The sequence below is a fragment of the Sebastes fasciatus genome, chromosome 8 (genome assembly GCF_043250625.1).
Source record: "Sebastes fasciatus isolate fSebFas1 chromosome 8, fSebFas1.pri, whole genome shotgun sequence".
Classification (NCBI taxonomy): Eukaryota; Metazoa; Chordata; class Actinopteri; order Perciformes; family Sebastidae; genus Sebastes; species Sebastes fasciatus.
In genome coordinates, this window is record NC_133802.1 from 7125899 (window position 1) to 7149367 (window position 23469).

At 38.3% G+C, this 23469-nt stretch overlaps 1 protein-coding gene across 1 annotated transcript in view; it reads left to right on the forward strand.

Moving 5' to 3' along the window:
• Positions 1–208: 208 nt before the first annotated feature.
• The window catches only part of foxp3b (forkhead box P3b), a 32186-nt gene continuing 8925 nt past the window's right edge, over positions 209–23469 (forward strand). Inside the window, exons 1-3 of the mRNA XM_074642515.1 lie at positions 209–264; positions 15328–15363; positions 15638–15773. Of these exons, the coding sequence (XP_074498616.1) occupies positions 209–264; positions 15328–15363; positions 15638–15773 (228 nt within the window). The remainder of the gene's footprint in view (positions 265–15327; positions 15364–15637; positions 15774–23469) is intronic.

Genomic DNA, 23469 nt, shown 5'->3' on the forward strand with positions numbered 1-23469 from the left:
TGTCATACAGATCTCTCTCCACCCCTGCGGCGGGCACTGTATGCCCAATTTGGTCGCAGCCCGCATAAATTGTTGTTCACTGGGGTAACAGTGTCGGATGCACTTTAAGGGGTCTTTACTGTTGTTTACCGTTGTTTACTGTTCCGTGTTGAGGAGGTCAGAGTTGTCATTGCCCTCTGCATCCTCACAGCCCTTGAAAAGTGGAGGCATGTCCGAGCAATCGGCGTCCATCGTGTCCGCCCAGCCCGCTGAGGCTCGCGGCTGGTGGATAGATGCTGGTTGTGGCTTTTGGGACAGCTCCTGACAGGCAAGGGTCCTGACTATTGGATACCGCCACTCTGAGCCGCCTTTCCGGGATCTTTTCTGGCATTGACGCACAGTATGCGTCATGACGTGGGGCACAGGTGCGATGCAACCTCTTTGACCTTTGGTTCCGACCCATTGGCAAGGGTAGCGGCCGAAGACATAGCGACTGGAAAAGTAGGGAATTATGTAAATATTTAGCCGTACTAGGCGTGCCACAATGTGTTGGACTGTCAGTAAGTAGCATCAGCAAACAAGGTTTAGCCCGGGTTAACAGTGTACCTTAAGAGTCTGCTCTCTGCGACACGTCAGCTGAACTCTGGGTACTTGGCTCGACTAACAAGCTAATGTTGACTGAATCCTGGGAGCTCGCTGTAACACGTTAGCCGGAGGATATAATGTCACAAAGTCACTGGTTACACTGGTAAACAAATACAGGTTAGCCAGAGGAACAGCTCATCTTGACGCGGACACTGCTCGGAATTATCCTGTGCAATGCCAAAAATACACTTCTTGCTAAGTATTTACTCAGCAAATCCAGACTGTGGGTCGTCATCTGTGAACTGTTGAGTAGAAATTCCAAGCAAGCCTAGATGAGCTGAGGGAGCTTATTGTTTCTTCACATGAAGAAAGCGAGAACGATTTGTGAGGGGTCGGTCAACTGTGGTGATATGAAGTGACGTGGCCCTGACACAGCTCGACCAGTGTCAGGCCCAGTTGAACTACACACATTCAATAAGACGGCATGGTACTTGGAAATAGCTGCCTTGCACCAGTACATAAAGGTGTGGCTGCCGTATGGAAGCACTAACTGCTAACCACATCCTCCAGCTCAGTACTTGAAACACAGACTTGAGATTGATTTTGATGTTCTTATCTCAATATGTTGAACTGTTCCTAGTTACAGTATACGTTTCCTTTTATATTGCTTTTTGTTTCTTTTATATATTGTCTTAAAGGTTCAGTTGGCAGACAGTTTTTTGGCATCATTGGGCAAAAATTCCATAATAACATTTCAACATATTCAAGTGTTCTGAGAGAGACTTCTGCACCTCCTCATGGCTCTGTTTTCAGGCTTTAAAAAATCCAGCACTTGACGGGACACTTTGGCCAATCACAGGCCATTTCAGACAGAGAACATTCCTATTGGCTGTGCTCTGGCTGGTGGGCGGTGCTTGGTATTTCCTCAACTGTTCTCAACATGTCTGCCGGGTCACAAACGTTCTAATTTTACAGCTAACCAGTACACTACAAAATGTTTCTGAAAACATTTGAGGAGAGAAATAGGCATCACAGTAACAGAATATTGATTCATATTTAATCAGCGCTGCCTAGTTTGACCGTTTGGTCGAAGTTCGCGAGTGATTGACAGACGGCAGACTCCAGATCAGCTCTGACTGCTTGTTTTCCTCCGATCTGTGAAATCTTGCAGATGCCGTTAGGAGCACCAGAGGACACATGATTTTTTTCAGATGACCTGTCTCATGCACTACTGTCAGGATATAGTGACCGTTTTATAAAACATTATACACTTTTTTTTAATCATATTTGCTCCATTTCTACCCACTGCAGCATTAATGCCTTTTACATACTGTATATGTCTTATGTAAAGCACGTTTAATGACCTTGCTGTTGAAAGGTGCTACACAAATAAGCTTTTAATGTCAAATCATGAATGGACAAGATTTAGGAAGTTGAGGATCCAATAGGTTTTGAGTTGCAAAAGTTTTCAGTGATCAAGTTTAATGTAAGGATTTTTAAAGAAATAAATAGTCAACAAGCAATATCCACACAGTCCCGATGATGATGATGATGATGATGATGAATGTCGTGTTGACTAACGAGGCAGCTGCAGTGCTGCTCCATGTATTCTAATGGCAATCACGCAGGGTACTCAGATCTGCGTCTGCAGCCCACTGGGCTGGAGTGAGCGGAGGTCACTGGAACATATGGCAGCGGTGATGACATGAAAAGCTTCACAGTATGGTCTGGATCGCTGCCCTCCTCACGGCCAGTTAGTTGTGTTTTTGTGCGGTGGGGCTTTATGCCTCAACAGCTGTCTGCTCAGCTGGAAGCTGGACACTGCAAACACTTACCACAACTGCTCCTCTCCTGGAATAAGCGAATAGTGTCCTGTACAAGCTTTGCTCACGTCATCATTTGGAGTGTAGATATGGAGGAGAGAAACCTGCTGGGAAGATTTAATATCATTGTGTATTTTGGATGAACTAAGTTGAGGAATATTCAATTGCTTTATTGCCTTTTAAAACTAGAAGAGCGGTTTCAGTGAAACAGCAAGGACCCCGGACAAGAGACTGAATGAACACTGGAAACTGACAACATCAGCTGAATGTGAACACCAGTCACAGCATTCACTGGAAGACGTTAAAGGTCATTGAGCATGAGTCAGTGAACGACTGATCTATATAAACAGATTCTGCAATCATAGGCATCAGGACAAGATTTTGGTATCGGAAGCGTTTAGAGTTTTGACCAATCACGTTCGAGCAGGCTTTGGTCTAATGCAGGTAAACAGTCCGTCATACCGACAGCCGATGGGTTACGAGACTGGTGGACGACTGGAGAAAGAACAAGGAGGACATTCAATTCAATTCAATTCAATTCAATGCAACATTCACATGTAACACCAGAGGTCGTCTTTGAACCGAGACAGAGATTACCATCTCCCCCCTTATACAAACACCTGTTATCACGTGCCTAAAATTCCATAACCCATGTCGGTCACATGACACAGCCTGGTCACCTAAAAAATTATGTTCCCACACAACAAAACTGCATCTTTGCTCAACACAGGACTTTCTCCCAGGAGACTGCTGTTTGTGTCCTGTGTGATACCAAAAGTCACCGTTGACTTATTTTAATTTAAACTTAAATAAAGTAACAAAAATGCTTATTGTTAACATGCTAAATGTGAGATTGGGAGCATTTCTATTCAACATGGCAATGGCAGCAACACCGTTGACAGAGCTATCAGTGTTAACCTTGGGGGAACCGGAGGGTGGGCGCTAATATGCTTTGTTGTTTGCTTTTGTTTTGTTTTGTTTCAATTTACGAAACAAATTATTTAAGTTGTTTAAAACTGCGAGAAAATACATTTCCCTCGAAACGTAATTGAGAATGCAGTTTAGTTGTATAGGAATGTAATTTTGTAGGAGACAGGGTTGCTTGATGACAGCTGAGCCAACTCTATATATGCACTGACGAGAAATGTAAAAGTTTACAAGGTCTAAAATTAACTGTCCCACTCAATTTTAATAAGTGTTTTTTTTAATTGTGAATGTGGTGAATATGCATCTGAATATACCACACGTGGATAGAACGTCCCACGCTGGAACTGGAATGACTTAACACTTCCTTGTAGATCTGATATGATCTCCAACAGGCTCAACAACAACATGATACTGAGTAATAAAATCCTGTTTTGTTTTTTTCTTCACTTTCATATAGTTTCGTTTTTTGTTTTTTTTCAAAAAAGGGAAGTTTGAAGTGTGACAAAATTTGACTGAAAATTCCGACAACTGAAACCCAAGTCACTCAGAAACACAACAGCAGGTAGCCAGCGTGCAGCCATTTCATCAAGGATTTAAGTTCCATTGAATAATATGATAATGATAAATTCATATTTTTGTAGGCAACACCCCCCCAACCCCCTCCCCCCCACACACACACACACATATACATTTCTTAAAATTGTATTATATAATATAATGTGTATATAATATATATATACTTATCGAAAATTATGTTTTTATTAACATCATTTAATAATTATATGCTAAAATAGCATATAATCGTTAAAATAGCACATATATTGTGCTTTTGTGGAGTTTTTTTAAAGAAATTTCAAAGAAGTTATTTTTTTTTTTTAATTAAATGTATTATTATATTATTAAATGTATTAAATAAATTCTCAGCTATTGGGAAACTGCCGAATATAATTATTAACTAATGCTTATAATAAAGTAATTTTTGATAAATTTTGAGGTAAATATTGGGGTAATATGACCATAATTCCAAAGGAATTTTAAATAGGTCACTTGCTAATGATCACCTAATTACCATGAAACTTGTGGACCTGTAAAATGAAGTGTTACCGTAACATTTTATCTTAATATCTCACTTTTTGCCTTTGTCAAACTTTTCACTTCTGCTAAATTACAGCAACTCTAATCTGTACATCTCGTACAGTTTCGGATAAGTCTTGTCTAGTTTGAAAGAGTGTCATTTCTGATCCCTGATGATTCATGAACTAACCTACATCAGCATGTAGTTGTAGTTACAGCTTTTGTTGCTAGTGGCCACATTCAGACCTCGATCGCTACCGTAAGACGCGACAGCTGATTTTAATGAGTAAAAGAGAGCAGGGGTGGTTGAAGTGGATCTATGCCCATCAAACTGCTTTCATTTTGATCAGCGAGAAGAAAACATGACTCATCTGAGATCAAACATTACAGCTTTTATTATTTCACTTTCTCCTAGCTAGAAAAAAATAAGGTGACCTGGAACTAAAACTTAAGCTAAATACAACAAGTTATGCTGATAAACAACTACATTTGATGAGTTCATCAGCTCATCATATGAAGTTTCGAGGCTAAACTGATGATTATAAATTATGAAATGAGAATTAGATTCATTTAATCGATGTGACTTGAATCAAGCCAGGAGTTGCGAGGTGAAAACCAGAGGTGCGTAAGCGACATTTTAGGCAAAAATGAGTTGAAAATGAAAGCTCTTGATGAGCTCTTTCTTCTATGTGAAGTCCAAACCGATACAGAGTTATTAATCAAAAAACACTGAACTATTTGGGGCCAATAAGTATAAGCATAAGTACACTTAAGAAAGAAAGAAAAATATATTGATTATATATAATTTATTTAATATATAAATTAATGTCACAATATTGTTCATTAAGTACATTGTCATCAACATGTTTATGATGTTTTAATAAAGATGGAATTTAATAAACAAAGTCAGGATGGTCATTTTTCTTTTGGCTCTCCTGTAAAGTTGGTCAAATGTCCACTCTGGTTCTCACCCCCTTGTATGATAAAAGTTGATGTATCATAACTGATTATAATAGACTTTACAGTCTATTGCATGCATGGTATGTGTGTCAGCACTAACTGAAAACATTTTACTATGGGGCTGTTTACTTAATCGCACTTGACTGTAAATAGGTTTTTATTTTCAAGCATGCATTTGAATGCATAAATAATAAAATAAAATAAACCATTCAACAACAAAAAAGATAATTTAGAAAATGATACGTTAAATACACACATGCAAAACATGTAAGTAATTATTTAAAAGAACACTCAATTTCAAATAAATACGATGACCCAAGTTTCAATGACGAAATGATGAAAAGATGAAAGATATAAATGCAGATGAACCAGAATTTATTATCTTTCCGTGATTCACTCATTCAAATGAGACACTTTGAAAACCACCTAATCTGACACCAGCGGTTAACATTTGGAACACTCAACATCGTACTCGTTCATATACACGAATGCTTCATCATTAGCATCGGACTATTTTTACTCAGAACTACACTTTTCAAAACCATAAAACACAAGAATGTATAAGTCTCAAATAACAGGACAAGTTATTGATGAATACATTTTAAGGGTATAAATGCTGCACACACATAGTATTTTACATCCAGTGGCATCCGGCAGACATTTACTTCATATACATCTGCCTAAATTGTCATATTGTATTCTACTGGTAACAGCCCACTCTTTCTGCTCAGCTTTTGTCTTAAATAATCGATCTTTCATTCAAATGGAAAGAAAATGTGGTGGTAGCACTAAAATATAATAAAATGGAAAAAATAGAATATAAATTGAGCAAATGTTTGGTATTTAAACATAATACAACTTGGAATTAAAACACCAGAATGTACTACAATATTTTACATTGGCTCTTTGCTCACTTTCAAGTTAAAATTTGTCAAACTCTGAACAATGCTGCATTTTTTATTTTTATTTTTGAAAATCACACAGCAGACAAAATAAAAACAGTATCAAATGAAGTAACACATCATGCAGTAATTTTTATCTGAGCATCACAACATTGTTCAGTACTAATGTTCATTGTAGCATTTTGAAATAAAATGATCATTATCAAATAATGCTGTCGAATAGCAACTCATTTTCATCAAAACAGAGTAAACCCAACCTCCTCCGTACATAAACCTCCGCGGACTATCATGAAACTTATTTGTGACAGGTCAAAAACGAACGTAATCGTCGACAAAATAAGCTGTTTCCTTGAAACGTAATTCACAATGCAGTTTCATTGTATGGGAACGTAATTTTAGGATGACCTAAATTAAAAAAAACACTAATAATATGCATCGATATTGTCTTTGAAGTATCTTTATTTCATTATTTCATGTTTAAAGAGAGGTTCGCTTCTTTAATGTACCGATTGTGCAAACTTTACAGAATATTGACATTAAAGCAATATGCATATGTGTTATTGTTTTTCCATTTTTGAGTAATTTCAAGTGCACAAAGTGAAACTTTGTACATATTCACTATACATACATACATGTATAGGACAGATACAGATATAGAAATACAACAGTGCTTGTCAATCTTCTACAGATATGTCCAGTCTTCCAGCGTTCATTGGGTCCAAGAGGGACATCTAATCATGTGGCTGGTGATCATAAACTTTCCTCCTCCATGAGGAAAAGAATTCCTCTATGAGGTTGAGGAATGGAGAATAGGGTCATAAGTAAAACTGGCTCCATCTCGGGATGAGCTGTAAACCAGTTAGTGACAGGAAGAGATGGTGAAACACCACATCGTCTCATACAATTACAAAACCTCCTGGGGCCTGCCCCACTTCCCCCGTTTGTCCCAATCAGGAGTTTATGAATTTTTTATTAAATTTATTTTTACAAATAGAAGTCTAATTTACAGTAAATTTGTGTTATAACAGTTTTTACAATAGTATGTAAACACATGCAAAATGGAGTGAAAATACACAGAGGTTTTGGTGGTACAGTTGAAAAGATGTGGTCCTTTTGTGTCAAAGCAATGAAAAGCAATCCACATTGATTTCTGATGTGCTGACTGTGTGAAGAGGTTTGAAAAGTGAAAAACTGAAATTTGTTCTCACTCAGCTTTCTTTCTTTTTACACTTCTGTTGCTCATTCACTGTGTGAAAACATGCAAATGTACAAATCTTCTGATCAGTCTGAAGTCACATTGTTACCTGGTGTTTTTGCGGAAAAAAAATAGAGGCAGAGAAAGCAGAAGAGGCAGCGGCAGCGTCGGGGTGAGTGAATGTAAGGGTGGGAAGGGACAACAGCTGTCCAACCTTTGTTGTAGTGTCCTATCTTCTGCAGTAAAACGCAGGCCACAGTGGTAAACCGCAACAGAATATCTCCATAGTCAAATTTAATGAATTAATGAATTAAGTCACATTTGGACATCTGATGAGGATGCCTCCTGGAAGTCTCCCTTTAGAGGTTTTCATGTCCAAAGAGGTCCCGGGGTAGACCCAGAACACGCTAGAGAGGTTATGTACCTCGTCTAGCCTGGGAACACCTCGGGATCCCCCAGGAAGAGCCGGAAAACGTTGCTGGGGAGAGGAACCCTGCTAAGCCTGCTGCCCCCCACGACCCGTCCCCGGATAAGCAGAAGTCAATGGATGGATATGTGCCCAACCAGGTCGTATTAAATGGCGTATGTAAGTGCAAATCATTTTGCATGCAGTAAGAATGCCGTTCTTGCTTTTGGCATGTCATTTGTACGCCATGTAGTATGTATTGACTGCAATATGCTACGCTCAGAGCTAGTGACGTAAAATAAAAAGTGAGAAAGACAGAAAGGCTTTGCTTGAGTGGAGTTGGATGGGTCTGACAAACACAGGACTTTCAACCAGACCGGAGACCTCCGATTGGCACTGAACGGTAGGTAGCCTCGCTATGATGCTAATCGGAGCTTCGAACCAGGGGTGTGTGAATGCAAGGTGGGAAGGGACAACAGCTGTCCAACCTTTGTTATAGTGTCCTATTGAACAATCTGAGGTTCCATCAGACTGCAGTGGACCAAATTAGCAATTACGTTGTAATCCTGCTCACCACGACACGGTGAAATAGACACATATTGCATTACTTCAGTGATGCTTAATAGTAATAAGCATTGAACTTGTGCTGAAATTAGTTGTGTGCATTCTGAGCATGTGTTTTGCACTTTGTATGTACTGTAAGGACAGCATTTTGTGTTCAAAGGCAAGAATTTGGTTCAGTCAGTTTGGTTCTTTGTGTCAGAAATTTTGCATATTGAAACTTTGCTACAAAAACAGAGTGAAAGCATTTGGAAACGGATGCCTGAGGAAATAATGGATTTCAGAGAGCGCATAACTCCATTAAATTCTCTACAACTGTTATGTTTGTTTGAGTTTTAACCTGCATCTGATGTGCATGGTTTTATTTTATTTTATTTGTAGCTGTTGTAACAGTAGCAAAACATCTCACATACAGAAAAAATAGGTGCACAAAAAAACACATCTGACATCTGAGAATGAAAAAACAGCTCGACAAGCTTAATAATAATAATGGCAAAACTTTCTAAAAGAAGTCGAGATTCGAAAGGACTCAGGCTTCCGCTGTGTCTCGGTGGCATTCTGATGAGATGACCTTTGACAACACAAAAAATAACCTCAGAACAAACTGTTTACACCTGTTAAAATGTCATACAGCATGTTACTGGGCTTCCCCCCCGCTTACTGCTTGTTAATACTTCCTTTCAAAAATGTAATGGTGTACCATTTGAGGTTGTTCATACTGAATATGGCTGAGATAATGAGTTTACACAGAACACTCATTGTGACACCAGGAAATAATATTTCTGAGGAATTTCAAACAAAAATGAGAAAAGCATCTAGTCTAAAAACAAAGACTTTATAGAAAGCTTAAAAACTGGTAATTGTACTTTCTACTGACTCATCACTGCTGGTGTAGGTAAATTCTGTCTGATATGACACTAAAAATGCACAGCACACAGACAGTAATACATTCAGAACATGAAAGCTGAGGTGGAAAATAACTAAGTACAGTTGCTTCAGCACTTTACTTGCAAGATCACTGTTTCATTGTTTCATGTTAATTGCTGAGATCTGTGAACACGGTGACATTGCTATAAAGAAGTCGGTGCAAGAAACACGAGCAGTCAGACGATCAGGCAGGTTTAAAGAAAACTATGGTTTACTTCAACTTGGGTCTTCATTATGACCTTGATTTAATCAGGTAGTGTCATTGAGATCAAGATTTCTTTTGCAAGAGGGACCTGAATACAGCGGGGGAAATAAAAGATAAGACACACAATAAAAACACAGCCAGCATCAGAAACAATCACACACATCTCTAAAAATGTTCAAAATAATTCAAACAGGATGTGCCTTTGTAATTCATTCCATTTATATGGTCTGTCCAATTTCAGTTTTACTGGTGTGGCATCAAGAGTTATGCCAAGTTCCCACTACAAGACTTTCGAAGTCGTCAGAACTCTGTACTGTTCACACTACACAACTTGCTGTCTTGTAATTGTGAGTCTTGAAGTCATCGTGGTTTTCACACTACATGATTGAACGGCGACAGGCGGTCACACACTACAAGATCTTTCACCCGATGATGCCTCCAAACTACGTTTTGTCACGAAAACACACGCAAGAAATACGTGGTAAGTGGTGTGAAACTGAATGCGAGACACACTGCTGATGTTGTTGCCGATAAGCCTGTGTCCACCGGTTCCCACACTCTTTTTTACTATTTATTCCTCTAGGTGCAACAACAACTTTGCTCCGTGTTGCCAATGCAACACATACAGTAAGTTCCTATTGTTTCAGACGATCCCCGCCCTCACCCCAGGTTTATCCTCAATCCGTGTCTTGCGCTCTCATTGGCTGATATTTAGCATGCTCGATATCTGGAATGTGTCTTCGAGGTATCGGCTTGCGTCTGCATGCGAGCCTCGCGGCTCGCGTCTTTGAGTAGCTCACACATGGTGCTCGAACGCCGATTTACCTCCGATCTGCCGGGGCTTTTGTCGCGTGGTGTGAACCAGCTATTAGTCAGTTGTGGGAACTGTTCTGATGAACTGTAGTTTTCAATTTGAGAAAATATGTGATATACTGAGGCAGCTTTAGTTTCTTTGGGTCCAGACCTTAGAATCTGCCCACTCCCCTGAGTTGACTGATTTGTCAGGTGTCATGACACAAAACAGCCTCTGGGTCCCCCAGGAAGAGCTGGAAAACGTTGCTGGGGAGAGGGACGTCTGAAATACCCTGCTAAGCCTGCTGCCCCCCGCGACCTGGCCCTGGATAAGCAGAAGTCAATGGATGGATCTGTGCCCAGCCAGGTCGTACTAAATGGCGTATGAATGACACAGTAAGTGCAAGTCATTTTGCATGCAATAAGAATGCCGTTCTTGCGTTTGGCATGTCATTTGTACGCCATGTAGTCTGTATTGACTGCAATATGCTACGCTCAGAGCTAGTGACATAAAATAAAAAGTGAGAAAGACAGAAAGGCTTATGGTGGGTGGGAGTGGAGGTGGATGGGTCCAACAAACACAGGACTTTCAACCAGACCGGAGACCTCCGACTGGCTACTGGCTTCTAAAGGTACAGGTCCAAAGGTCGGCAACCCGGTCCGAACAACGGTATGTTTTTTTGAGCGGGATGGAATAGGGGTTAATGCGGTGCTCCAGCTTTTTGAAAAATCCGCTCTTCGCTCCACCCAAAATCCTTCTGCTCGTGCTCTGGTCTACACACACACATACAGAGGGATGAGGAGCTGCTGAGTGCAGACAGTGCCGTGTGTGTCCACACAGTCCACAGGAGCAGAGCCGGCCCTGACCAATTTGGTGCCCTAGGCAAGGTTGTAGCTGGTGCGCCCTACCTTAGCCCCTAACTTCTGTTATGATTTGACGCTATATAAAAATAAATTGATTTTGAATTGAATTAGTAGGGCCTAAAATACCATGCTCATAATTTGATCTTCAATTAGGGTGTCCTGGATGCACACCCACGTGCCCCGCACAGCTCTTGCATGCGCAAAAAAGAAAAAGCAATTTCACTGGGAAAGTCCCATTACCAACTGCTGTGGGTTCAAATTCATCTACATTTGACTGGTATATTGAACACAAAAAACCCACAAACTTTAAAGGTCTTTGTGAAAAATAAGTTAAGACACTGATGGTTTATTGGTCAATTAGGTTTGGCTATCTTAAGTGTTACACATATGGAGGAAGTTTTTGGGTTGTGAAGCAACATAACACCAGAGAAGTATTATTTTGTCTACCCTCACTGATATAAATGTAGTGGATATAATAATAGAAACACAGTTCAGTATAACTCAATATAGTTCAACAGCACCACAAACTGCAGCCTTCAAAGTGGACATAAAGTTGAATCAACAGCTCTCTAAAACAGTCTCAACACAAACTGAACATTAGAACCCTCATGAAGGGAGGATTTACTGCAGGACTGTTGTATTAAAGCATATTAGTTTTTAACTAGTTGGACCTAATAAACTGGCACATGAGTGTAAAAAGAGTGTTTCAGTCTTATCCATGCCAAACTCAGATCGGACGTTGATTTGGCACGAAGTTTCTAAAAGACATTCTGCAATTGGAAAACCAAGAAGAGAGTAGTTCTGTAGTGAGTCGAGAGTTTTTGTATTCACACACTTTGGTCAAGTAATTCCATAAATGAGTAAATCTTTTTACCATATTTAAACCGCAGATGGAATAAATATACTATAAAGAGAAAGATGACAAAAAGCCTGTTTTCTTTGAAATTCAGAATTCAGGAGTTTCACTATAAAATGTCACCGGCACTGGTAGAATTCGTCCTCTAATGAAACAAACACTCATCGCTGAATCCGCTGAGTAAGCCCTCACATCCAACACCCTTTGTCAAGGAAGGAGTGAATCATTGGCATATCGACAATATGATTTTCAGTCTGAATCACAAACGCTGAGAGGGTAACATCATTTACAGTACACATGCAAGTCTCCAGAACCTTGTCAGCGAAATCAATAGAGAATCGTCACCTTTTCATCATATGCTCAGGTTCGTAGTGGGATCAGAAAGTAAGTAAGTCATCAAAGCTTTTCTCACACTGTTGATATTCCCACGAGAAAACAATTCACACGGTAAGATACAGTACTGGCCTTACACGAAAAATGATGCAGTTTCCCGCACACATGTGCATCACTTATGTTTGACAATTCATCAGAACCTAAGACAAACACATTCATGTTCACATTCAGCTTGAAATTAATGGAAGGTAGAAAAAGCCCATCAAGAGGAAGTTATGCTTTGGAAAAAGCTAGTAGTAATTCAAAGTATACCTGCAGGAAATAGACTTCAACATGCAAAAACACAGGAAAATACTGTTTTACATTAGACATTTGGTAATCAAACAAATGAGGGTGGAATTCCATTTCGCTGCTTCAGTTTCAGGGTCCTGGTATTGCAACACGTTCTCATCGCAACTCATCACATACTGACGCCTCGGAGTCACTTTCGGTCACAGCAAACACGTGCTTAATGTTGTTAAACAAAACCCCTTATTTAGGATTAAGCAACAAAACCACTTAGTTAAGTTTAGGAAAAAAGCAACACGGTTGAGCTTAAAATGACTGAAAATGTGACACAAACGATCAGCTGATTGTAAAGTGAAAGTGAAACGTAACGCACGGGACACAAACAGCGGTCTCCTGGATAAAAGTGTTGTTATTGTTGTACTGATCTCCCATTAACAAGTAGACCAACTCAAAATCACAAGGACTCTGCTGACAAAAACAGCAGCGCTCAGGAAACTGTTGGACATCCTCGGATCAATGAAAATATGAGAGTCAAAAGTGAAGTCAAAAAAAGGAAGCATGCGGACAGTATTCCTATGTTTCACACATATTTACACAACCAGCTTACCATCACAGGACAGCAAACATATCTCCTGAAAAATGTTTTCATACCAATAAGACCTTAGTAAATGTAACATGTAATGTCATTTAAATATATGTAGATCGACAGTAAATATTTAACCTGAATTTAAATGGAAAATCTTAAATCTAACCGTTTTCTCACTTTAAACCTCACTGACTTTATTTCAATCACTTTGTTACACTTACTACAAATAGTGCCCAATGTATGTTTTTCTTATTAGCAACAGAAATGTCATTTGATTACATCATTATTATAGGCCTAAAGTGTTTCTTACATTCTCCAATTGTAAAAAAAACTAAAAAAACTTAGCCTATACACCGAATAAAAAATTGTCATCATTTCAATCAACTAAAATGTGCATCATAGCCTATGTACTGTATGTCTTCGTCCCGGCGCCTTATCCTCTAATTTTGCCAAACCGTAATAGCTCAATAGGCTAGCTATGGATTCCACATCCCAAAAAGAAAAGTCTTTGAGTAATTTAATAGTGTGTGGACAGATTTGACAACAAAAATATATTTAATAATATATTGAAAGACATTTTCAGAACAAGCACACTGCATTTGCCCAATAGCCAGCAGAAGCTTCCAGATAAATCTCCTGAGATGTTTCTTCAACGTCCTTCCTCTCATTTGGACTTGGGTTCTGACTGCGTTAGACTTAATAGGCTGTGTTAACCTCATTATGAGGCTAAAATATGTTTTGTGGCTCAAGACAGAGTTCTTTCATTTTTTTTTTTCGGGCCAAAAAAGGCTCTTTTGATAGTAAAGGTTGCTGACCCCTTACCCTAACCTTACCCATCACAACTAAATGCCTGACCCCAACCCTTACCCTAAACCTAAACCTAAACCTAAACCAAATTCTAACCTGAACCTTAAAACCAAGTCTGAACCCCCAAACAGGCCTTTGAAGGTCTGTCTGAGGGTGAGGACCTCACTCTGATGGTCTAAAACTCAAATTGGTCCTCACAAAGATAGCTGTACAAGAACACACACACACACACACACACACACACACGCACACACACACACACACACACACACACAAGTTTAGAGATACGCTCTTTTGACACTTGATATCAGCCCCACACATAGCATATCCTAATTACTCTGGATACAGACCTCACTGTCTGCAAACTCACACTTTTTTTCTGTTAACATCAAACTATTCGCAATGAGCTCTGTGGATTACTGAACCTTGAGTAACAGTATTTCTGAGAAAACAAACTGACAGGTTTGCACACCATAAATGCAATTTCCATTCACCTCTACTTTAGCGGGTTAGTGAGGAAATATGTACAGTATTTACTGCTAAAATTAAGTTCAGAAATTTGTTAGTGATTTTAGTGAACCAACACTTTAAAGGACCATAGCAGTAACGCTAAATGAATATGTTTTTGCCTATAACTCCAGGCTAGTTTCAACTCTCTACACGTTGTTTTGAATACAGAAGTGAATGTTAGTCGGTGGATTCTTGAAGGCAGGACAAACGTAATTGATCAAAATGAAGAAAAATGCATCTTTGTTATTTGAAAAGCAGCAGAGAACTCCTTTTTCATTAAAAGCACATTTTCTTTCATTCACGCTTCAAAGAAATCCCGTTTGATCAGAAAGATCAACAACATCATTTTAATGTCATTTTGGAAAGTATATACAATCACTTCTAACAGATCTGGAATGTATCGAAAGATGTGTTAGGATTCATGTATCCCTGATGCAGGTACACTGAACTCATAAAATAATCAACCTGTTTACTTGTAGCTGATGAAAGCACTTAAGGACAGAAGGAGGTTAAACGTGTGGAAAAAGCCGTTATTTTGCTGGGGCACAAAGGCGGCCTGTTTGTTCTTTTTGCTCAAGTATAAAACAGCTTGCAGCAACAAAACATATTTTTTTCAGGCTGTTGTTGGAAAGTGTAACGGTTGCTGTTGTAGTTTCTTGTTGTGTTGTGATTTGCTGAGGAACAGGCTTGAACTTTTCTCCTTCTCCTGTTGCGGGTATATATACTGAATGGATGTCTGTCTCGCAGCTTCTATGTGCCCTCTTCCTCTGAGACTGCCATCAGGTGAGTGTATACCTTCATTCTAGTGTCAGTACTAACATCAAGTACCACACACATTATTTAAATAAAGATATTAAGATGATAAAATATTTTTGAAATTTAAATTTAATAACTTTTTCTTTCAAACAGCTGAGCTGAAGCTAAAACTATAAATGCAAACTTTTCAAAAATGCACACATGATATATGGTTTAGATTTTATGGTGTAGTACACTTTCCTCTATTTTGATTTTTTTTTTCTTTTACTTTTTTTGTGTGTTTCCAACCTATATCACGCAGTCGTGCAGTCCTCTTCAGACCGCGTTCGTCTGTCACACTTTGCCGAAAATCATATTTCCTGTGGAATAACTCCCTCTCTGAATCATTTCTAAGTATCTCAGAGGCAAAGAGGAGGTTTCTGCACGGAGGTGATACGGTAAGCACAAATCTTACTGTTTTACACCAAAACTTCAAATCTTCTGACTGGGATCATTACAGAGTGTACAAAAGGGAAAAGACTTAGAATATGTATGTGTAGGATTAGATTATGTGTTCAGTCAGAGCATTCCTTGTTAATGTGGCCTGTGTGTAGTCGTAAATGTCCAAATATTTCAAATCATGAATATACTAACAACACGCACAGAAGTATTCAGAGTGACAAAAACAACAGGCCTCATTTGGTTGAGAGAACCAAAAGTCACTTTTTAGTGATAATTAAGATTAAACCAAACCGGCAATTATGAAGTCGATCTATTATGCTCAGTACAGTGAAATTAAAGCTGCATTTTTTGTTTAAATTCATTAGCAAAATATCTTTTGAGAATCTCTGAATAAACATAAAACATTTGATTTGATTGTTCAGCTGCACGTAAAATTGTAGTGAATGCAGGAAACATTAAAAGGACGCCACTTTGTCAGATTATATGAGAACACTCGCCAAAAAAAAAGCTAATTTATTTAAAACATATTCATCTGCCAAAGTGAATTTGATCATAAATGATCATATTTTATACATTACCAAATATGTTTACGTCTAACGTCAATACATAAAATACATTTTTACCTCAACATCACATCTGCCTGTTGGCAAGGAGCATCCGGCATACCACCATAATCAGGGTCTTCAAATATAAAGTCCAATTCGTCGCTGACATCTCAGATTTGAAAGACATAATAAATAATACTGATAATGAACATGAGAGCGGTTCTCAACCTATAACCCCCAGAAAGAGTTGCAACAGAAATTAATATATACAGAACGAGGTGTGTTTTTTCTGACCTGCCTCTAAATTATTGGATAACGATAGAGCTTCAGGCCTCTGAAAATTATTTAAATTGGTCACTGTCTTTGTCTTAACTGGCAGTGAGAAATATTGGGGAGCACTGAAATATGAAGACTGTAGACGGACTTTATCCTGTCCAATACCAGTCTTAACCTGCATATTGAAATAAAGACAAAATCTGTCATATTTTCCTATAAAGTATTCCATCATATTCTCTGTACATTTATAATTAAACTAAATGCTCCTTACAGGCCCAGGTGTCTTTCATTTACAAGACAGTGCTTGTTGGATTGTCTGGTTTCGAAAGTTATCTTCAGACCACCTTAGGGCGCGTGTGAAAGAACACAAATTTCATGTCTCACCAACGCAGCCCCTCGCATTGTTTTAATGCAGGAATGTTTCGGTCTGAACACCCGCTGTTCTGCTAGAGACTTGTGTGTGTGGGGGTGGGGGTTTCAGAAACTGAAGATCCCACAAGCACGCTATTCACCAAATATTTGGCTATAAACAAAGTTATTATTCTCTGTCCAGTTTTGTTTGAAAGCTTAATTTTCACTGGGGTTGTGAATAACATGTAGCAGGAAATGCAAACACACACACCAAAAAATTTACTAAAATACTTCTCCACAAAATAACATTAATTTTGGAAACAGGAGTTTGAAAAAATAATCTAGTGAAGACGTTTTCTCTTTAAAGCTCAAGTCTAGTCAGCCATGAGGTTGGACATGTAAATACTACAGAAGCTGATTACAGCTGCAGTTTTCACTTTGTCATTTTTTAGCTCAAGATTGCAAAATAATTATATAATTTTCTCCAGATAACCAATGACGATGTTGTGGTGTTCATGTTTCTCTAAAGGTATGACTGTCCTAATGTAATGATGAGGAGGATATCAGCACATCTTGTGATCTTTTTTTAGAGATAACTAAAGGTGTCGTGACAATAACATTCTGTGTAGGCTTTTTTCTTTTTCCATTTCCCTCCTGTCATTTTAAACGTTTTGATCTGCAGCGGTGCCTCTTAGTCTGAGGGTGGAGGGGAACGATGAAACCCACTCTGATGTAGCTGTGATGCACAGAAACCTATACCAAAACAAAGAGATTACTAAATTGTGATCTTGAGATAATGAACCTGTTTAAGTAGGCGACCGCAGTTGGACCTATACTATCTCTTTACTGCTAACAAGATCAGTTTGGTTTGGTTAACCTGAACTATACTCTATTATCCATGATATACTACATAGCCTACATAATGTATCAGGGTTTGTCAGGGATAGAGTAAGAAAGTCCTGGATATATTTCTCCATCAATTTATCAAGATGGAGACACTGTGTTGCAGAAAGATTCATCAGAATTTTGAAAAACTGAAATTTGTCATGATAAAAAATGTATATAATTGAATTAAATTTAGGTTTAAAACAAATTCAGATTAGCCCAATTCAAATTTGGTACTTGGCCCACAGATCTGACATGTTTGTTGCAGGCCTGCAGGACTCTGATAATATAGTCTCCATGCTCCATCTTCTTAAACAAACCGAAAAAAATAACATTCAAGATTTAATTCTTTATTGCTATTTCAATGCTGATAATTCATTTTGTGACCACACATAAAAAAAAGTTGTTTATATATGGTATACGTATTACAGTGTTACTGTTAAACTACACTGTAAAACAGTTACTTTGATCTAAAAAAACTGAACTAAAATAAAATATGTCAACCATTTTTTTATGTTTAGAGAACCTCTTGGTATTTTGAGAAGGGAAAACTAATATATAGTAACTGTAAGACTAAAAACTGAGTAGGACCAACATGAAAAAGCCAATAGATTGAGTCCAACCAACTTAATTAAAGTCAGCATAAGAATTACATCAGACTTGATTAAAAGAGGCACCATCGAATATATGATGAAACCAAGTGTTCACAGTCTGTGTGAGGCAACCAAGTCATGCCTTTTGTTTTATTTAACAATAAGACATTCAAATCTGCAATCACAGATAATATTTTCCAAAATGTCGCATTCTAGAAGAGTTCAACTTCAAACAAAATAATAGAAGATATCTAAAATAAATAAGGAAAACAAAATATAAAAACACTTCAGTGTTTTTCCCTGATAAGTCTTTGGTTGGGTTACCTTTCATTAGCTTGTTTACCGGATTGCACGATGCAGACCTGAATCGAAACACCAAACACATTGCCAATACATGATAATGTGGACTGCTATCACACTGAAAGCTATACTAATGTAGGTAAAACTTGGATTAAAACACTGCAAATTAGGTGCAATTTATGTAAACACAAATTAAATATTAATAAATAATGCTTTGGCAACATTTTTTTTTAAACTTTCATGCCAATAAAGCCACTTTAAATTGAATTGAATAAACGGAGAGTTCATTTATTTGATTATATCTACATTTATATGTAAGTAGTATGACCTGTACTATTGGAGGCAAATATGACGTGACAACGATGTCAATTAACCCTTGAACACTCGGTTGGGTTATTTTAGTTCAAAGACCTGAAAACAAGAGTCTCCTACACATTTATTTTTTGTAAGTATCAATGCGATTGGGATGTGTGATTTGAAATATGGGAGCATGTGAGTAATAAAACCGCACATCATAGTAGTAGCAGTATGAGGCATCTGCAACTTTCCACACTGTAATGTGGCTGATTTCAAAATCCAAACAGGAAATACTTATTCAAAGTCATTTGTGGCCGACGAATGTTGACTCGCGGAAATACCAACCAAATATCAACCATCACATCAGATCACTTTGAGTATGGAGTGTTGTAACTAAAGCTCTCCTCACTTTGACAAAACAGACAGAGACTTTGATGGGCTTCTTCTCTGGGAGGTAAAGTCGAGAAAGAAAGCCAGAATGAGAGATGACAGTGAGAAGCCACAAACAATGCTGGGCGCTCTCACTTTCTACTGAATTCTGTGGGTGTGCATTTGCATGTTGGCTGTTTGGTTTATTGTATAGATGCGCACTTCCCTACCGCCTTAAAGAAATCTCTGATGTGACAGTCAAAGCTGAAAGAAAGGAGCCCGCTCTAACACTTGATATGATATGTTATTTACACAATGGCAATAATTGTTGCTTCATAGAGAGATATGTCATGTCATTAGCTTTCATATGAGCTTCTGAGGGCTTAATGGTTAACAGGATTAACCGCTGCATGCTTTTACAATATGGGAGAAGATGAAGGCAAAGACGTGCGAGTAGATATTACGTATCCAGGGGCTGGTTGGATACTAGGACTGTCATTCTCACTAAAAAGTGAAAATGACTAATTTAATCATAGAAAGTTAGACAACTTAACAACTAACAAAAAATGTAGAATGAGGTACGGAAGGTAAAGACTGCAGTAACCCTTGTCATGTAGCTGTCAGTGGAAAAATAATTCAGATCCTTTATTTAAAAGAATAGTTCAGCATTTTGGGAAATCTGCTTATTTGCTTTCTTTCTGTCTGCGAGCAAGATGTTCAGATGGATATCTGTCTCGTGTTAAATATAGAGCCGAAGTCAGGACGTGGTTAGCCTAGCTTAGCATAAAGACTTGAAATGTAAACAGCTAGCCTGGCTCTGTCCAGAGATCAAAACACTGTACACAAACAGAGATGTGAAAAAAATTGTGGTTTTTGTGGGAGTTTTGTACCAGGATGTGAACATGTTTATTTCTGCCTCGAGTGGTCATTCGATGAACTGCAGCTTTTAGCACACAGGATGTCGCTTGGTAGTGGTCACATCATGAAACTGATTACGTTTTTTTTATAACAGTGTCAGATCAGATAATGCTTCTAGAGTATCTGTCGTTTTAAAGGGAAGTTATTTAGTTATTTGATTTGGAGGACGTGTTAGGTTGCCATACAGTCGGTAAGCGCAGGTTTCGGTTTCTGTACAGGCATGATGATACCAAACTTGGCAACCTCATTGTGAGGACAAGACCCAAGAAAGTCACAGCACCTGGCTGTTGTTCACCAAGAAATACTTCCAGTATGTAACTCCCGCCAAAGCCATAAACTGTTGAATATATCGCACATTAGTCACATTGATTTTTCTGACATGTTACCACCACTAACTAACAATCAGCGGATTAGCAAGAACAATCGGCAGGAATGTTTGTCAAGTCTCGGCTTGTGTTATTCTCCATAGTGCTACTAGTGATGAGAAACTCCATAGTGACACTACACCTACATGAAAAGACAGTGGTGGACAATAACTGCATTTACCACAGCACTGTACTTAACTAAAAATTTTAGGTATTAGGGTACTTGAGAATTTTTATTTTATGCAACTTAATACGTCTAATACTTTGTGGATTCAAATTTTAAAGTCCATAATGAGCTGTAAAATATATAAAATAGTTTAAATTAGATTCACCTCGGCCAGCTACAATAGTAGAACATTGGCTTCAATGTATAATTGATAATAATCCCACGCATGGCAGTGGCCATTATGCCTGTACAATTACTTTTTAACATTTTGCTGATAATACTGATAAATTGATTAGTATTATTTTATCTTCTTTTCACTTATGTAATGGAGATTTTACAGTGTGCAAAGTGCAGCTATACATAAACATACTGTATATATATATATATATATATATATATATATATATATATATGCATATGCATCACTTAAAGTTAAAGAATGAAGAATTTGACAGCTTTGTGCAACTGATAAAGCTGAGTATCACATACTATAGCGAAGTACTACTCCAGGAAAGATACCATCTGATTTGGAAATACCATCTAGGCATCCTCAAACACAAGTCCCTGTGGTTGCAGGTGACATATCACTGTGCTGCACAAAGTGGAGCAGCTTCATCTCCCACTCACTCTGTATACAGCTATGGTGATGTTATCATTGTGTGTGTGTGTGTGTGTGTGTGTGTGTGTGTGTGTGTGTGCGTTTGTGTGTGTGTGCATGTGCACATGCATGTATGTGTGTCTGTGCACCTGTGAACAACCACAGCCTCTCTATCAGAAGATCTGGTACAGGAAATGTTTTGAACCACTAAAGACTTTAATCTGAACATGGCTGTTGTTTATCCTGGATGCTGATTGGCTGGAGGGTGTGCATTATTCTCAGATAACCACACAGCTCTGATATCGCGTTCTAACTCATTCCTCATTCCTCATTCCATTAGGATTTAAAATCTGTTTTCCAAGGGAATACTGGCCAAGACAGCAGCATATCAGTTTCACACATAAAAGAACAAATAACAGACTTAAAGCAGCAGTGGGTAGAAATAGAGCAAATATGATTTAAACCATGTCCTCCGGTGCTCCTAATGGCATCTGCAAGATTTCACAGACCGGAGGAAAACAACCAATCAGAGCCGAGCTGGAGTCTGCTGTCTCTGAGCAGCTGTCAATCACTTGCAAACTCCAACCAAACTAGACAGCACTGATCAAATATGAATCAATATCTGCATTGGTTGACTGCATATATTCTGACCATATACATTTTCAGCCAAATGCTTCTCATATGCACAAAAACAATACCAGATCTATTTAGGAAGTCGGCAGGAGTTTGCAAACATTCCGTGTTAGTGACAGGCCCTGGATCAAGCTGCATGATGCAGATAAAAATAACATGCATGTATAATACATTTCAGTGTGTGTGTGTGTGTGTGTGTGTGTGTGTGTGTGTGTGTGTGTGTGTGTGTGTGTGTGTGTGTGTGTCATGAGAAATGTTTGCAATTTTCTTAGAGTCAGTTCTCCTCATGAATATAGTCCAAGAGATGGATCTCAGATGAAACCAATCTTTTCAGGACGAGGCTTAAAAGATGTTTAAAATGGGTTTGTTGTAAGATGAGGCGCACACAAGATATCGCATTCTACTTGATATATTTTGGCAGAATGATAGGCCAGGCTTTATCCTTTAAACAAGCTTAAAGCACTTGACAAAAAAACAAACTTGTACCATTATTGCAATATTATCCAAAAATACAATTTATTGAGCTTTGAATTTTCTTGGTTTATGACCAATTACCAATTGGTAATATCTTACTTAATAAGATACTGCATGGTTTAGCTCCACTACCCCTTAAAGGTCCCATATTATACTAATTTTCAGGTTAATACTTTTATTTTGTGTTTCTACTAGAACATGTTTACTTGCTGTAATGTTAAAAAAAAAACTTTATTTCCCTCATTCTGTCTGTCTGAATATACCTGTATTTACCCCTCTGTCTGAAACGCTCCGTTTTAGTGCATTTCAACGGAATTGCGTTGCTAAGCAACAGTTTCGGTCCATGATTACTTCCTGTCAGCTGATGTCATTTGCATACACTGCAACAGGAAATAAACTGAGACACATTTAGAATGTTTACGTTTAAAACTGTGTAATGGTCTAAATATTGTATATTTGTGACATCACAAATAGACAGAAATCCTAAAGGCTAGTTTCAAACGCACAATTTCTGAAAATGAGTTGTGTGTATTTCTCTGTATATTGAGCATTTTGTTACTTTCACAGTATTTATATAGCACTAAAACCTGCATTATAATATAACAGATATGAAAATCTTACTTTTTACAATATGGGTCCTTTAAACAACTTAGTTTAAACGGGAATGCAGAGTATGTGGGGTTTTACAGCAGTGCAACTACCGGGGCTCCTCCGCCCACACTACCCGGTGCTGCCACTGACAGCAGCCCACCGAGTCGGTGGTGCCCGTGTGTGCTTCGGCTTGGGAGTGTAACTGAGGCTCCCCCTTAAACTATTTATTCTAACAGCTCATGGTGAAGTAGACAAAAACAGGATCATTGACGAGGGGAGACTGCAAATATAAAACATTACTTGACAAAATTTACTGTAATGCATCAGCTTT